Source organism: Colletes latitarsis, chromosome 7, assembly GCF_051014445.1.
Source record: "Colletes latitarsis isolate SP2378_abdomen chromosome 7, iyColLati1, whole genome shotgun sequence".
In the NCBI taxonomy this organism is placed as follows: Eukaryota; Metazoa; Arthropoda; class Insecta; order Hymenoptera; family Colletidae; genus Colletes; species Colletes latitarsis.
The window spans coordinates 14,993,999-15,012,700 of record NC_135140.1 but is presented as its reverse complement, the minus strand read 5'-3'; the positions used below and the strand labels follow the sequence as shown (position 1 = coordinate 15,012,700).

Below are 18,702 nucleotides of genomic sequence, written 5' to 3'. Positions count from 1 at the left end.
CAAATTATTTAAATACTACTCAGATATTAAACTATTGGAATAATTAATACAAAAAAGTTAAATTAATTTTTGTTCGTTTACTCTAATACTATTCGAATATTTTGTACATTGATCAAGCACCTACACATGGATATTTATATAAAATTATGTGAATATGTACTGTGTCGTGGATTATAAATCAAGTTTTTCGAATTCATTATTCTGGTTTAAGCTTTATTTATATTTATAATATTTTATACAATATGTCGATTTTGATAAAAAAAAACCAATATGTTTACATTTTTCAGCTATAAGCACCTTCTTCTTGCAGTCACTATATTTCTAGTTACAAGACTTTTGGCGGAAGAAGTAGCAAGAACGTATAAAAAGTATTTTGCTAATTTTATCGCGAAAGAAAACTTATGTTAGAGAATTCACGTTGTGCTTTAATCATCAGAATAGTAATAGTACACATTCAAATAATAATATTCGAATAGTAATATTATGAGTATGCAATGATATTCGAAGATTCAAGTATTCACATTATTTTATCTAACAATATAACATCTATAGTGATAGATATCTTGAGATAAATATCGTAATTAATATCAACATATATAAATGGAAAACGCTTTCCATGTAAATGTATTATAGAAACAATAATCGAGAATCAGTATTAATTTCTATACAAAAATAATTGCTATTATAGGGATGCGTAGGGATATCTGGGATCACCAGTAACAACACCTGTTCCTTGTACGAAAGCTTTATTGCGACTCTTTAGCGTGAGTGGCGTGGCATTCTACACGGCTGCCACACCAACTCGTCTAGAGTTTTTCCTAGGGGCACTAGCGTGCGTGTCCCTAGTGTCCCCTACACTACTCTATTAAATTTTGAATAGAGCTACTCTAAACTTCAAATCGATTATCGACTGTAACACGTACACCAACTTATATTCTTTTTCTTACATTGGCTATCCGAGAGTAACAACTAATTTTTTCAACACAACTATCTCCAATGACAATCGTTTTCGTGGATAATGTTCGATTACCATGAACGACATGTCTTGATCAGGTTAGAAAATAATTGTAATATCAGACAAGTCGCGTGTAAACCAAATTTTAGACGAATGTAAAAAACTATAGTATATGCGCGATTTCGCGTCCTAAGATCAATAAAAATCGACAGGACAAATACCAAAATCCAAATGCCTCTCATATCGAGGAATTGTCCTCACATCGTCAATCGTGGTGATCTCGCATTTATCGAGACTGTTCTGTCTCAAAAGGTAGGATTTGCAAAATGTAGCGAATGTAATACTGGTGGGCTTAATTTATGGCTATGCTTGTTTCCTGATTGCCGTTGGATCGGATGTGCGGAGACACACTTAGATCATAGTACTGTACACAACCAAAAATTTCCAACTCATTGTGCTCATATGAATCTTTCAACGAATCGTATATGGTGTTATGCATGTAAAAGAGAAGTTATAACTAGGCATATACCATCGCCGCCATTGTCACCCACACAGGTGGATATTAAAACACAAAGTAATAAATTTTCTGGTGATGCACCTGGTAATGTGGATTGCAAAACGGATGATCTTAATAGACTCATATTGGATAAGTAAGTATAATTTTCATGTTGCTTAATATTTATACATAATGTTAATTTGTGCATCATTGTTTTGTATATAAACTTAGTATGGACCTACAAATTTAATTCTTCATAAATTAAAAATTTAAGCAATATGCAAATATATAGTTTATTTATGATTATGTACAGTATGTGTTTAAGTTACAAATAAATCTAATGTACTATATAAGATTTAATATTGTCCTTTTAATATGTAACAAAGTTTTAAAGCAAAAATTATATTTCTTATTTTGTAAATAACAGGTTCTATGGTGAACTTATAAATCGAGTTAATTATGAAAAAGATGGCATGACTAATGAAAAGTCTGGAGATTCACCAGACAGTACAGATTCAGATGAAAGTAAAGATCTCTCTGGGAAACCAAGAGGACTTGTTGGTCTTCAAAATATTGGCAATACATGCTACATGAATGCTGCACTACAAGCTTTATCAAATGTACTTCCTTTGACTCAATTCTTTCTGGATTGTGGTCATTTGGTTAGCTATATGTGCAAAGATAGGAAACCTGGTCTAAGCTTAAGTTACCTAAATCTTATTCGAGACATGTGGAATAGGAGGACAAGAGGATATGTTGTACCACATGGAATATTATCTGGGATTCGGACAGTTCATCCAATGTTTAGAGGATATCATCAGCATGATACTCAAGAATTTTTGAGGTGTTTTATGGATCAGTTGCATGAAGAATTGAAAGAACATAGTGAAGATGATCATGATAGTGCATTAAGATTAAAGGGACTTGGGGAACAGTCATCAGATGAGGATGAAACTGAAATTGATGGAAATGGTTCTAGCCAGTCTGATGCTGAATATGAAACCTGTGATTCTGGAGTAAGCGAACAGAGTTCCCTTAGCGACGAAGGCGAACGTGGTACAAAAAGAAGGTATTCCCGGGTGTCTCAGTCGGAAAAGCTGAGAAGTAAATTTACAAATAGAAGTATAAAAAAAACAACTGTTGATCAACCATTCTCTCAACCACAAAGGTCAACACAAAACTCACCAATCAAATACAAAACCAAAAAACAAACGAAAACTCGAAGTATCATTAGTGATATATTCGATGGTAAACTTTTAAGTAGTGTACAATGTCTTACTTGTGATAGAATTTCGACAAGAGTAGAAACTTTTCAAGATTTATCATTGCCCATTCCAAGCAGAGATCACATTGATATGTTGCATCAAGGATCTCTCACTCCACAAATAGCAGGACCATGTTCAGATGTTGTATATGTAACAAATCAGTCTGGCTGGCTTTCTTGGTTTTTGCAATGGATGAGATCTTGGTTCTGGGGGCCAGTTGTTAGTCTTCATGACTGCCTTTCTGCATTTTTTAGCGCGGATGAACTTAAAGGGGATAATATGTACAGTTGTGAAAAGTGTAATAAGCTGCGCAATGGTATTAAATTTTCCAAAGTGTTGGAACTGCCAGAAGTACTATGTGTTCACTTGAAAAGGTTTCGTCACGAATTGATGTTTAGTTCAAAAATAGCAAATTATGTTTCATTCCCATTAGAAGGACTAGATATGCGACCATACTTGCACAAAGAATGCGTTTCTAAAGTAACCATGTACGATTTGATATCGGTAATTTGTCATCATGGAACGGCTGGTGGTGGTCATTATACCTGTTACGCATTAAATCCTATAGTTAATAAATGGTTTGAGTTCGACGATCAGTGCGTTACAGAAGTATCGCCGGAAACTGTAAAGCACTGCGAGGCTTATGTATTATTCTACAAGAAATGGTCGCCAGAAATGTTACAGTTACGCGATAAAAGTATGGAGTTGATGGAAATCTCATCTGGACAGTTATCCGATTTAAATTTCTTCGTGTCACGGCAATGGATAAATCGGTTTAACACATTCTCGGAACCAGGACCCATAGACAACTCCGATTTTCTTTGTCCACATAGCGGTATTAATTCTGTTAAAGCACAATTTGTAGATAAAGTTAGTATGCCCATTCCACAAGCAGTTTGGGAATATTTATATAATATGTAAGTGTTACTTAAATGCATATATTAAACACATATATAGTCTTTTCTTTTCTTTCTTTTTTTTTGTTACAATGTATGTTATTGATCAGAGCAATGTTATTTTAGATTTGGAGGGGGTCCAGCATGTACACATTTATACGAATGTCCGATTTGTGAAGAGAAGTATGAATCGCTACAGAAAAGAAGGCAATACGAAATGGAAGTATTTCAAAGGTTAAATCACAATGCTGATAATCCTACTGCTATTTATGGATTAGCTATGGCTTGGTTACGACAATGGCAAAGTTTTGTAAGGGGTAAAGAGACTGAACCACCTGGACCTATTGATAATAATTCTATTATAGTAAATAAAAATGGACAGAACATCCTTAAAGTGGGTAAGTTCCATTCGGATACTCGAATCTTATATCGCGAGTCGGGTGATTTTTTAATCGAATTTCATGTGCATGTTATATTATTAATATAAAAATTATTTATAGGTTCGGATTATGGACAAATACCAGAAGAACTCTGGCAGTTTTTCTTACAAACGTATGACGGAGGACCAGAATTAATGTTGCATTCATGTCAAAGACCTGTTTCTGCTCAATCAAACGTGTTACATTCCACTTCAAATTCAAATCTAGATCAGAATTTCAAATTCAGTCGCACAGAGACTAAATCCAATAAACTGTGTATGACCAGGAGTTTTGAAACAATTTCACAACAAGACAGTGCTATTGAAAGTTTAACTTCAGATAGTGATTCCCATCAAACGCAAAGGGATATCAGTGAGTAAAGTAATTGCTTCAATATCCCCATAGCTGTGTATACAAATTAACATTTCCACGTGGACGTTACAGTTACAATTGATATACTTTATGTAAAAAAAATCAACTTTTAACTGTTATGTCCTAATTGTCTTACAGATTATAATTAGATTTGTAAAACAAAACTATCTTCTTCGATAATGCCACTCACACTATTTGTACAGTATGTAGTATTACTTGTACGATATTGTGGAGCATTATCAAACAAAAATTTTAAGCAATTTCTGTGAATCTTGTGACATTCTCTTGTGTGTTTTGTTTATCACTATATGCAATTAAATGTAAATTTGTGGGTGTTATGTGTACTTGATGGGCAGTTAGTTAGTACAAAATTTGGTACATACGATTGTATTATTTAAAGACAAATATTTAGCTATATTTTTAATCTAAAGTCAGTGACCTATCATCAGTCCGCCGACTTTGATATCAAATTTAACATTTTTGCTATTTGTACATTTACTATAATGATTGTGTGTCATTCCTGCATATATAAAATGTTTAAACATTGTTCAAAATTACGTATTTCCTGGTTTATACGCATTCATTTAATAAAGCAAAACCATATACATACACATATACATATGTATAAGCGGAAGACTGAAAAGTAAATCGACTTGATTTAGCAAAAGTTTTAGTTCACGCTGGAAAAAAATACCTAACGTGATTTAAAAGTTTATAAAATGGCAGTGCTACAGTCAAGCTTTGTATTGTAGGATGCGCTAATGGTAAATTCGAAACTTCTACTGTAACCATGATATTGTAATTAACTTATAAATGCATTAATATTGTACATTTTTGAGGTAGAAGTAATATAGAGAAGAATTTTTCGTTGTGATCTCACGGCCTTCTATTGTTACCAGAATTATTAAATTCAGTTATTAGTGTTTATTTTGTATACAATATTCTAACGATGTATTCGTATTGTACGCGTGAAACGCTGGTTTGAATGTCGCTATAATTTGCATTAAAAACGCAGGGACACAAACGATTGTATAGTTAATAATATCAATGATCACTGTGAAGAATAACATACCTAAGATAAATAATAAACAAATTGGTTTTTTTATTTATTCAAATCAACGCTGGTCTTTATTGATAACTTCGAATATTATATTATAAATTCACTTTATACACGAAGAATATTCGTGTTACTTCTCAGCGCTATTATAAAATCTTCTTACTTTAAATTTATTAATGCTTTTTTATCTGTAATATTAGCATATTACATTTCACCGCTATCTGTTATTTTGGAATGCACAATAAACGTTATCTCGTATTACGTTTCAAGTATTGGTTATCGCGTTTATTCGTAGTAAACGTTCATATTACAAATTCTACGTAAGGTATAAGATAAAAATATAAGACATAAGGTACAAAACTCAAATATTCCTGATTTAAAACGCGAATTATTAATGAACTTGCTAACAGTCAGAGTTTAAAGATTTTATGTACTGGATGTTTTCAGTTTTAACGCACAAAACATTTAGAGGTATGGAAAATTAAAAGAAAGTCGAAAGTAGATTGAATATAACAATATAATAGTGATAAACATGTATAGGGATTAACAGAGAGACGAAAAATAGAAATTTAAATTAAATATTGCTTGTGGAATGACAAATTTAATAGATTCTTAATCGATTCAAGATAATTATTTGAAAGAAATGAATGAATTATTTAAAGAATGTTTAAAATTATTTTAAACAAAGTATGAAATTAATTTACGAATGTCTGAAAAAACTGGAGGTCGAAAACGTTCGGAATAAATATACGTGTCTGCCGTTTAAAATTGTATGCTTTACGATTCAATCGATTTTTGTATATAAAATGTGAACATAGGAGAAAATAGTTTAGAATATCTTTATTTAATCTGTAACAACAATGTAACCAGCATTTCATTAGTAATAAGTAAATGAAACAAACTTTAGAACTATGTAGTTGGCTGTAAAAATTGTACAGTTAAAATGAGATATATTTGTATCATAAAAAGTAATATACATATATTGTTTATATCATTATTTTTTAGGTAAGTCACGATTAATTTTCACACATCTCAGTCTCGAGAAACTAATTTCACGAAAGTTGTGCAAAATTCCGATGTCAAAAAAGAAATTGCATTTAATTGAAATCATATTATTTACAAAATTCAATTCAATCCTATAAACTATAAACATCCGCTCGATACTGTTCGCTTTGTCCCAAATACTCTTCGTTCATACCTAGTCATATCAATATTAATCCCACACCTACACACGTGTCCATAAACTTTTTTTCTCGTTTAGTGTGCCCCGATTCCGTAATAAACGTTTGTCAAAATGCAAAATCACCTGTATTTATGTTACAAATCGTAACATTCGTAAGATAGATTTATAAATATTTTATAAACACAAAGAGACATTGTAAATAAATTAAAATTAATCTTTTATAACTCGCTGTAACTATGACGTTATATGCCATACATGTATCCACGTCGCATATGCAAATGTAAAAATGTTTTGTCATAATCCGCTACAACATTTTCAATGTTCATCAATGTTCAATTTTCAAACAAAACGAAAAATTTGAGTTATGGAGGGTTGAAGACTATGAAAAGGTATTTTAATACTGTGCCAGGAATCTGGAAATGTATACTAACGTTATAGCTGAAACACATGAATCTATAAAAACAAAGAAAATACTATTGTATATTGTTAATCCTTATTTCATCCCTGTATTTTCAAACGTTTTACTTTAAATTTTTATTCAAACGAGATATTAATTTTTGAGATTACCATTTGATTTCAAATGAAAAGACGTTTCGAATACTGCTAAGAACTATAAAGAATACCCTTCAGTGATATTAGTCATTAGTTTACTCGACACAAAATCGTAACTAATATTTTTATTATACAATATGTATATGTATATGGATCATTCGTCAACCGGGACATCCACTTGCCCAGAACAGTCGATTCACGAATAACGAATAATATCGATTTATTCGTCATTCGAAATAACGTTTGCCCACCGCTGGTTTAAAGAAAGTAATTTTAAATTGTAATTTTTTTAAAAGAGACTTCACGTTTTCTCTTCTTTGACTACCTTTAATGTTGATAATCCTATACACAATGTTACAAGTGTAAATGGCTATAATATGACTGAGTTTTCGATGGAAGTTTGTTACTTTGAGCTTGTAAAATCTAAGGTAAAGTTTATGAATACAACACAAGCGATATACGTGGTACAATAATGTTATTATTATTTAGTACAGAGGTGCCGAACTGGCGGCTTGCGAACCAGTTGTGGCTCCTTCCCCCACTTTCCCGTTCCGCTTAAACGCAGAAAAATTACCCCCTGTATGCCTACTGTGCAGAATTGGGAAATAGGCTCGCTGGGCACCTAGTGTGGTACCTGATGATGGGAGAATCGGTTGGCTGGCAATGGGACTCTTGTGGCTCTCGATGAAGAAGATGTTCACCATCCCCGATTCAGTATATTCATAATTACAAAACTGTTCGTCAATTAATTCTAACTAAAATTAGATAATTATTGTTGTTCAGTTGGAATCAGCTCCAACAATACAAGGAAGACAAAAATTATTTATTTTTACACAGACCAAATCTGAAACCGAGGATTGCAAAACACAGGTGTTGCACTAATCATACAAATAACGTTAGAAAAACATTAAAGCTCAATTTTGTAACGTAACTTTATCATCCCCTAAGCCTTTCAATTATATTCAATATTCCGTGTAAACATTGTTGATCAAATACAATATTAACACAAATCTAATCTCGTCTTAATTGTACTATATTACAAATACCGATGAAATGTACTTTAAAATGAGTTAATAAAAGAAAATGTTTACGAATTTATTTCCGTGATTTATTTCATGAATCCTTTACATTTACTATAATGACAATAAGCTACGTTCGTTTAAAACTTAAAAGGAACAATGTCTTCGTGCATGCCCACCAACGATCTATTGGCTGGCCTAATAAAGGTGTTAATTTAAAATAGGTTAAAAAAAAAAATATGTTCGCCAGTTTGTTTCCAAGATTCTTTTCGCGTAAGGGAGACGCGATTCTCGACTACAGTACTGACGTATCTAGAGATGTTCTCGTGGACAGCATCGATCGAGGCTTGCGCGTTCCAGGGATGCTGGCCATATTCCTCCGATCTCCCAACCCCTGTAACACGCCAACCCCTTAGTCTATGTCGCGATTAAGGGCTTGCGATTAGGGACTCGACGATCGCGGGTAGACCGTAGACGACCATGCGGTGTCGTAGCCCACGTAGTTAGACGGTTTCGACCCTTTATTTTCAAGTATTTCCGTTATTATCCGGGCCTGCCGCGATCCTTTTTTAGTTTAGCCGTCGGTCTGCCCGATAAAACGAAACGGAATTCGCGCTGGAAGAAGTTTTGCGCCCGACGTCGCGACGTCCGACAACCGTGCTGTTCCTCTGCGAAATTGGAAGACGAATTCTATTCGTCGATCGGTAAGTGGACGTCTAACAGAGACTCGAGAATTCAAGTCCGAGGGGGAGAGTCAGCGAACGTGTCCAGAAAGTTTGAAAGCGATTTATAGAGAACCATAAACAGGTCACAGAACACGCGACCAACGGTCTTTTTACCGAACGTTAAACGTAATCGAGCGTGTACAGAGAAGTGTTCTTATCGAGCATAGTTTGCAATAAAATTCTTAAAATTGGAGCAGCCTGAACTGAACACGATACGGTTCGTCTGTTGCTTTAATAATCAAGGCGTATGGGATCGTATTAGAGAACGATTGGAAAGTATTCTGAAAAGTGACGAATTTTATATTTATTCGCTACTTTTCCTTTATTTTTATTGTTATCCTTCGTAAACTAGAGCAACGATGGTTTTGCATTCGCACATTGACCAACATTTTCTGACAAACACCACTAGGTGGCTATTTGCTTTAACTATTTCTCGTGGTTACGATAAGCTAGCATTTCATCATCAATCATAAAGTTTAATTCACTGGCAATCCAGAAGAAAATACTGAATATTTTTTATATAACATGTAAATGATCGTTACCGAGTCTTCGATATAAATACAATTAGCGTCTATAAGCTGAATCGTTACGTTATTTTAATTTACTGGTCTTAAACCACGTTTATATAGCTTCCAAACTATCTGTTCACATCGTGTCTCGGTCATTGAGCATAAGTCACGGCGAACTAGTTTCTCTGTGCACGTTCCTATAATTTTTTGCATAACGCCAGTCAAATAAAGTCAAATGAAAAATGAAAGAATCGCTTAAGTACTTGTGGGTAGTAGTTACTTAAACTTTCACGATACAATGTTGCAACAGTTCATAGCTGATATGTATCTTCCCATCGAGATTCTTAAATAAATTTTACCGTGCTCTGTGTAACAATGATTTAGATATTTATCGAGAATTGCAAGGTCAGTCGTGTTCACTTTCAGAAACAACGAATTAAAAAATGGCCAATTTCCGAGGATACTACATACCATCCCTTGGGGCGACGATCAACGTCGCATGGGAAACACTGAAAGCCAAATGGCCGGAGAACAGCCCCTGCATGGAACTTATTCGCGGCAATAGCACAGGACAACGACCGGCTCCAGGACACAGTGGCCAAGAACAGTTCAAATCCTTCGACGAAGGTCACGATAATACGGAAATGATGACTATGAACGGAGAACAAGCTTATCGGGACCAGAACAACGTGGCCATCGCCGAAGACACTTTCAGCTACCAACGAAACGGGTAAATGAAATTATATTTAATTTATGAAATTAAATTATACAATAGGACGAATTAACGATCAGGCATAATATAGTAATGCGTTCAATTTATATTGAATAGCCGTGAAACTACTTTTTCTGCAAAGGCGAACTCGACATTTTCTTTTTAAATAATTTTTACACCGAGATAGCTTCGATCTTTGTCTCCGTCGAGACGAATATTATCTTCAGCTGTTTGTGAGACGATATATGTTTATCAACAAGAATAATTAAATTTTACAGGGACAAAGTCAGGACAGGAAGCGTAAGCAGTGGCGAATTTAGCGAGTACGACGAGGGTGGCGGCGAGTTTGGTGGATCGGGGGTGAAAATTAACGAATGGCAAGCAGCGTGGAACGTTACAAATGCTATACAGGTACATTTTTCAACACTGGTTTCCTCGGACAGTCTAACAACACGTATTAAAAATAGTTAAACTTTACGCACATACAGTTCCGAAACTACTAGTGATTTATCCATAATTGAGCCATTGTTAGAAACGGTAAACCTTCCCCTTTGAAATGGTTTTTGGTTTTTGTCGATCCGACTTTCCGTTTCGGAGATATCGTCATGTAAAGACCAGCGTAATTTTTAAAATTCCACTCGCCGTCTTACGAAAGCCTATTAACGCGTATTGAAAATACTAAAACTTTAGACGCGTACAGTTCCGAAAGTACTAGTGTTTTATTAATAATTGAACCACTGTTGGCAGCGGTGAAGCTTCCTCTTTGAAATGGTTTTTGGTTTTTGTCGATCCGACTTTCCGTTTCGGAGATATCGTAATTTATGTAAAAGATAATTTTTTCGAATTCGATTATCTCTGTCTCCGTCTAGGGCGTCGGACCTCTCTCTCGCACGTGCGTTGTGCTGACCTACCCGACGTACGTGACTGTCGTGACCCAGTTCCGTGGTGTTTCCAAGAATTTACTACGCACTGTTTACTATTTACGCGCGCGCGACTTCATTCATCTCAATGAACGTAAACAAACGCTCGGACCTTTATATCTCCGAAACTAGTCACCGCATCGACTTGAAACTAAAATCCTCATATCTCCGGAACTAATTGAGCTATCGACTCGTACAAACGCTCATTTTAAAGGGCATTTCATCCCCTATCCAATGAATATAACAACTATTATAATTTATGCGGTCTTCTATGTTTATTTTGATATTTACTTTGACGTTACATACCTAATAAAGTTTCAGCAATTCCTATTGATCGTACGACTGGTGTGCAATAAAACTGGATTACAAATTGTTTATTTACTTGAAAGTGAATTTAAATTTGTATACAGGGCGTTTTATCTTCTATCCGATGAAAGTACTAAGTATGCACGTTCACAGATTTTAAAAATGTATGTTTTAAGAAGAAGTATGCAGAATAAAAGAAAAAGATGAATTACGAATAAACTTAAAAACGTAATTTTTTATATGTAGAATGCAAAAATTAGAAGCACATTGCCTCGTAAAACAGAAAGAGAAAGACTGGTTATTTGACCGGACACAGTAGGAATAGGTGTATACGATGTGTCGTTGTCGAAACCAAACGATAATCGTGTCGTTTCAGGGTATGTTCATCGTGTCGTTACCATTCGCCGTTCTGCAAGGCGGTTACTGGGCCATCGCCGCGATGATCGGTATAGCTCACATCTGTTGCTACACCGGGAAAATATTGGTCGAGTGTCTGTACGAACTGGACACCGTGACGGGACAACGCGTGAGAGTTCGTGACTCGTACGTGGCCATCGCGAAGGAATGCTTCGGTCCAACGTGGGGCGCCAGGGCGGTGAACATCGCCCAGATCATCGAGCTGCTGATGACTTGTATCCTGTACGTGGTCGTGTGCGGCGACCTGATGATAGGCACGTTCCCCGAGGGCGCGATCGACACCAGGAGCTGGATGATGCTGATCGGTATATTTTTGTTGCCCCTCGGTTTCCTCAAGTCCCTGCAGCACGTATCGGTGCTCAGCTTCTGGTGCACGATGTCCCACTTGTTCATAAACGCGATAATCGTCGGCTACTGCATCCTGGAGATCGGCGACTGGGGTTGGTCCAAGGTAAAGTGGACCCTCGACTTCGAGAACTTCCCGATCTCGCTGGGCGTGATCGTCTTCAGTTACACGTCCCAGATATTCCTGCCCACCCTGGAGGGCAACCTGATCGATCGTTCCAAGTTCGATTGGATGCTGAATTGGAGCCACATCGCAGCCGCCGCGTTCAAGTCGCTGTTCGGATGGATCTGCTTCCTGACGTTCCAGTACGACACGCAGCAGGTCATCACCAACAATTTACACTCGGCCGGCTTCAAGGGCCTGGTGAACTTCTGTCTGGTCGTGAAGGCCGTGTTGTCCTATCCTCTGCCCTATTACGCGGCCTGCGAGCTGCTCGAGAGAGCGTTCTTCAGAGGCAGACCGAAGACGATCTTCCCAACGATATGGACGGTGGATCGCGAACTGAAAGTCTGGGGTCTGGCGTGGCGTGTGGGCGTGATCGTCTTCACCATCCTCATGGCGATCTTCATACCACATTTTAGTATTCTCATGGGCTTCATCGGCTCGTTCACCGGCACGATGCTGTCGTTCATATGGCCGTGTTATTTCCACTTGAAACTGAAGAGAAACTCGATGGAGTGGGGCGCGGTGGCGTACGATTGCTTCGTCATCTTCCTCGGTGTGCTCTTCGGCGTGATCGGTGTCTACGACTCGGGCTCTGCACTGATCAACGCCTTCGAGATCGGTTTACCGTTCTGAACTACCTTACGCGATGCTGCTCCCTCGGTTTTCGTTTGCTCCTACCTTCAAAAATTGTATCACGTTCAGACGCGCGACTAGCTCGAGGAGACTCGCGTTTCCGATGGTTCTGTTTACACTCTACGAAACGAGACTGCGACTCGTCCGACCGGATACTTAGCGTCAACCTCGAGTATTTCTAAATCGTTTATCGACCGTTTTGGTTACCATGGTGATTGTTACGATCTTCTCCGCGGCGTTAAGTTCGATCAAATGGATCTTGGGTTTTAGAATCCCGATATTTAGAGTTTAAGAATCTAAGGGCTAAGCGCGCGTTCGAACATTTCGAGATTGTATATTTATATTCAACCAGAACTCACACATATCTAGCAAAATAGTCTATTTAAGAGGTTGAGAGGGATCGGTAGGTGAACAATCTACTTCGCGAGCAATTCGGCTTCGAAAATTGTCCCGCGCGTTCGTTTTCGAGAATTTTGACAATGATCGTCGACATCAGGGGCTTCCTTAGGCAACATCTAGACTTAGCGCGCAGTTAATGTGACAATATCTTTGCTAGCTGTAAGTTGTATCGATGTCTTCCACACGGTGAATATTGTGCGTACAAGTTTATCTACTGTTACACGAGTTTCGGGATTTTATAATCGCATTGCGGGTCTTGTAATTTCTATCTATCGCGTCGATCACGCGCCGGGGAGGCGTTCGATAATGGCGTAAATTGAGGCACGCGGAGTCAGCAGGGACGTTTATTAGGGCCACTTCGGTGCATTGGGCAGTCGACGTTACGATAACAGCGATCTAACGTCTCCTCGTCGTTGTTAGATGAGTGGAAGAAGCTGATTTGCTTTCAGGATCAGTCCTGAACAGCATGAATGTAACCAGTTCTGTACGAACGAGTACAATTAGTCATGTAATCCAATGTCTTCCGAGGCCTGTACAGGCCGCATAGATCACACGTTAGTTTAAGCAATATGGTAGCCAATTCTGTAGTACGGCGACAACTGCGAGATGCTCTTCTTAATTCATACCGATTGTGAAATTTCATTGTCTATAATGTAAAAATTGAACCTAGCGTTGAGAAAGATTAGATAAGACTAGCCTTAACATATATCAAACCAATCTTTTCTATTATAATAAAATAGGCACGGTGCCTTGGGCCTAAAATAATGTACATTTTGTTTATTAGTTGGAAAACGGTGCTTACGATTTACGTCTCTTTTGATATCGAGTGGGTAGATGAGACGAATAGCGAGATTTACTAAAATATTATTGTTATTTTGTCCGTGAATTGTATGTTTTGCCAATTCGATAGGACGATCGATGTATAAAAGATTACGCTTCCGGTCCCGATGCAAGACATAAACGTTTCTAATCAATGTTAAAATGAAATGTAAAGACTAAAAGGAAATCAAGAACATCTCGCAGTCGCAGAAACGTGTTATTTAAATGAGATACGATAATATTTATGAAACGAGTCTTCCAATGATGTCTTCCAGAATGATAATACTAATTAACGTAACGCGATCTATTGATCGAAGAAAATCTTTGTCAATGATATTAAACGTTATACATATACATATATATATGTATATATATATACATATGTATATACAGGATGTTCGGCCACCCCTGGGAAAAATTTTAATAGGAGATTCTGGAGACCAAAATAAGTCGAAAATCAAGAATATTTCTTGACTAAGGTATCGTTAAAAAGTTATTAAAAAAGTAAATTCGAAAATTTCAAATCAATTTGAAAAAGTTATTTTTGGTTGCGGGGGTAAATTACAATCATTTTTGGTGAATACACGTACCTCCGAAATTCTACCCACTTTCGAGAAAAAAATTCAGTACGGGCGGAACTTTTTAACGAAGCCTCCATCAACAAATTGGTATTCTTGATTTTCATCCTATTTTTGCCTCTAGAATCTCCCATTAAAATTTTTCCCAGGGGTGGCCAAACACCCTGTATATTGAGAGTTATAGGGGTTAAGCGTTAATTGTTAAGGCTATGATCAAATTTAACGTATAAGTAAAATCATCGCTGTTCATCGTTTTAACCTGTTTATCCTTTGTCACGGAAATCGTTTCCTTCTTGGACATCATCAAGGTAGACGAATGATAAATGAAGTGAAATATTGCCTTGTCATTTGTAAAAGATCGATATCATGTACAACATTAATCGTTTATTTAAGACACGTACAACTCGAACTTTGATTATAATTGTCGACCAAAGGTACAAGCGATAGATAAAATCAGACTACGCTTGGGCGTGATACAACCGCAATAATTGCAAAGAAAGAATTACGGAAAGCTAAGAAATCCATGCGTTTGGTCATTTTGTTTAGTCGAAATTGAAGAAGAAGGCTTGAAATAATTATTAATCGAAGGAACGCTATTCTCGAAAAGAGACTGTAAAGAAATGTTCAAAAAGTATTCGCTTATTAATGCTTCCATAATGGCCGACGCTTCTTAATTGCTCACTGACCAACACTACCTATCTTGTTTCATTTTTATCTTTATACGCCTGAGAAAGATATAGAATTATTCGTTATCGTGTATAGCTAACACAACGATTAATATGGCACGTTGTTCCTTTGTTAATAATCCACAGTGCAATAATCTAGTGATTATGAATGAAAATAATCTAAAATTTTGCTATCGTCGTTCGCTTTACGAACCAACAAAATATTAAATGTTACGTTAAAAGAAAAGAAACAAAGATAATCAATGAAAAATAAATCTAAGAAGCATGTACAGCGAATACGACAAAGTTTTCTTTCTGTTTCTTTTCTTTTCAAAATAGAATCCTCGAACGGGCATTTCGCGCGTCGGAATTTAATACCAAAGCCCGTTACAATATTTAACAATATCGTTCGATACAGTTCAGTTGTTAAAGAACAATGATAGAAATTAATCAATTTTGGACTTTGGAATCCAAAATATGTAATTATTTAGAACTTTTTGTTTTACTTTCCCGCTGTCTCCAGTGTAAATAATTATACATTTCGGATTCGTTCTTTTCAACTTTTGTAAAAGCAATAGTAAACTACGTTGGCAAGGTTATTAATTTATCGTGTAAAATACAAAGGCCAGAAGGGTGTTTAACGAAGCAATGACCAAAGATCGAGCGATTCAGGAATTTAGGAATCAGTGTGCCATTGTATAGTCTATGGACGCGTGGAGCGCAGTCGCTGGTGAATTTGTTTAAATTCGTATCGTCGGTAGCTATAATTGTATAAAAGTATGCGGAATAATTATCGTCAACGTTACGTCATTGTTCATTCGAGCGATTTTCACTGATTACACTTCGCGACAATACTATAAGACACCATACATATAAAACCATGGAAGTCTGCGTTGTAGGAAGAAAATTCATCTTTTGCGTAGAGTATGTTATTGTTTATAACAGGCAGCGTGAAAAGGAAAGCAATTCAATAGTGTACAGGAGTTGAAGATATATATTGAAGAAAAATGAACGAATATAAAGCAAAAAACGATCCAAAAACTGTACAAATCTATTCCTCGAAGAATATTAAAAGTTATAAAAAAAACAAAGGAGACAATACACATTATTAATAAACTATAGAAATAAATTTAAAATGTTAATGTCTTATAGTTTTATCGCAGTTAATGAATGGTACTTTACAAAAGATGTCTCCTAAAATAAACAATAACATACTCTGCGTACGTAAAATTCTTTCTTATATCAAAGATTTATATGGTTTTATATTACTGTTTTACACTATTATTGCGGACTGTAAAACTCACGTGTCTCGCATTCGACCGAAGGGTCACGTGTTCTGAAAATTGATCATTTACGATTAGACATCAAACGTAGTTAAATATGAAACGTATAGGCGTTACAGAACGATGTAAAATGGGCTTCCAAGTATACATACATATATGTATATAAATATATATAAATTATGAAAGACGAAAATACATTATCAAAATTTTACACACGCATCATTTACTTTAACCCGAATCATAAAGCTCGCAAGACAACATTAGAGTTTTCCAATAAGGGTTTACAATCTCAATAAATCAGGTTGTATCTCACCAATAACAGGAATGATGTTTGCTTTGAGATCGTCAACTTTCGTTGGTCAGTATTTTCACTGTCACTTTTTAAGAACAGAGGAGACTTTCTCTATGCAAAAACCTATGTAAAAACCGCGAAACAGTTAAATCAGTTATGCTCTAAATACTATTTATCGGTACATAAAGGTTTCGTTCTATTTGAAAACGCCATTGCATTTAAACTGCTCAAGATGAAGCTATTGGTAAGTCATAAAACATTTATGTCGATAAATGTCGTTGGATAACTAATTTTTTCCAAGCCATATCTACAATTGTATTTATTAATCTCTACATTTTTCTTTATCACTCTGTATACAGTCTCGTCATAAACAAATGAGAGAAGTTAAAAATTTTTATTCACTCGTGACTCAAACTCGAAACGTTAATTTCTTCGACTTGCTCGCGACAAGACTGAATAATGTTCTATTTTCTCCTCAGTTACAAAGCTTTCATATTAAATGTCTGTTTTTCCAGAAAATTAACCGTTTATTGTACTTCCTTGCTTGGGCAACATTAATAGTCGCGGAACGCGATACAGGAAAGAAACTACTGCAAGACGAAATTATACAAAGTTCAATTTCAGACGAAGTACCTCGTGTAAAGATACAAGTGTTTCGAAACCCCAGCGAAGGACCAGATGGAAAACAATTTACTAATTGGGGATTTTGGATAAAACAGCCAGCCGCAGTGGACATATCTCGTTGAAATATTATTAACAATTATTAACCCCCTATCCGTAAAACCTGTATCGTTAAATCGTAACAAACTCGTCAATTTGTTTTTCAAAATATGAATGAGAAAATTGCATGAAGTATTTGTAAAAAGAAAGCAATAAATGTTAATGCTATCTCTGTAATCAGTGGTAATGATTATTGCAATCTATATATTGTAAATTCTATTCAGAAGGGAATTGAAGGGAATTTGTTAATTTTAAACAAATTAAAGTATATTTTATCAAGTCAGATGTATTGCTGTTACATTATTAATTAAGATACATCTTTTTATATGGATATATATTAACAAAAATTATTTTGGATAATTTTTATTGTTTGGATTTCCATGATTAGCGTGGTTGTCCAGGTCGGATTTAGTCCCTGTCCCCTGGTACCCAGCTTTATGGCCTGCATAATTAGGGTTCAGTTGGTTTGCTCGATTATCTTTGGCCGCTTTATCCATCTATTAAAAGAAAATAAATTATTAAATATACACGAATAATAAACCCATCTAGTTACAAAATGTACATGATTACAAATGCGAACTGTGCAATGCATATGCGAACGTAATATTTGAAAAGTAACTGTGGCGTCTGCTGTAAAGTGAACTTTTGCTTTTCGTTAAATGTACGTTTTATTCATTTTTTGATCAGAAATGCGTAGCATAAAATGAACTGTCGAGAAGCGAGTCAAAATTGTGAGGAAATTGACGAAATAAATGTAAAATAAAAATATATTTAGTAAAGTAATGATAAGTGTACGCGATTAAAAAAAATAAAAATAAAAAAAATTCATTCAATTTCGGTCCATCTGTTAAATCGTTTCGTTCATTTCTTCTTTTTAAATCAAAATTTACATTACACTCCATTTCTTCTACACGAGAACACAAAATTCAGAACAGAAAGAGAAAAGTAGGTAATACGTCGCAAGAATACCACCACACAAATGCACAATTAAAATTTGAC

The 18,702-nt window shown here is 35.6% G+C and overlaps 2 protein-coding genes across 5 annotated transcripts; both read left to right on the top strand.

The window, feature by feature from the left end:
* The first annotated feature begins 990 nt into the window (after positions 1–990).
* On the top strand, positions 991–8,242 carry Usp20-33 (Ubiquitin specific protease 20/33). Of its 2 annotated transcripts, none has more exons than XM_076768544.1 (5): positions 991–1,605; positions 1,879–3,633; positions 3,739–4,010; positions 4,113–4,403; positions 7,792–8,242. In XM_076768544.1, the coding sequence occupies exons 1-5, from the start codon at positions 1,187–1,189 to the stop codon at positions 7,881–7,883; spliced, it is 2,829 nt and encodes a 942-aa protein (XP_076624659.1). In that variant the 5' UTR covers positions 991–1,186; the 3' UTR covers positions 7,884–8,242. The 2 variants fall into 2 exon arrangements, with proteins under 2 accessions (XP_076624659.1, XP_076624658.1); XM_076768543.1 differs by having other exon boundaries at positions 7,685–8,242.
* A 372-nt stretch (positions 8,243–8,614) lies between these two features.
* On the top strand, positions 8,615–17,984 carry Vgat (vesicular GABA transporter). 3 transcript variants are annotated; one of them, XR_013080061.1, is made up of 6 exons: positions 8,615–8,918; positions 9,875–10,178; positions 10,439–10,571; positions 11,763–16,185; positions 17,014–17,227; positions 17,499–17,983. XR_013080061.1 is itself a non-coding variant. In XM_076769775.1 (4 exons), exons 2-4 carry the CDS (start codon positions 9,892–9,894, stop codon positions 12,945–12,947), a joined length of 1,605 nt encoding a protein of 534 aa, XP_076625890.1. In that variant the 5' UTR covers positions 8,615–8,918; positions 9,875–9,891; the 3' UTR covers positions 12,948–16,499. The 3 variants fall into 3 exon arrangements, 1 of the variants encoding a protein (XP_076625890.1); XR_013080060.1 differs by having other exon boundaries at positions 17,014–17,984; XM_076769775.1 differs by lacking the exons at positions 17,014–17,227; positions 17,499–17,983 and having other exon boundaries at positions 11,763–16,499.
* The last annotated feature ends 718 nt before the right edge of the window (positions 17,985–18,702 follow it).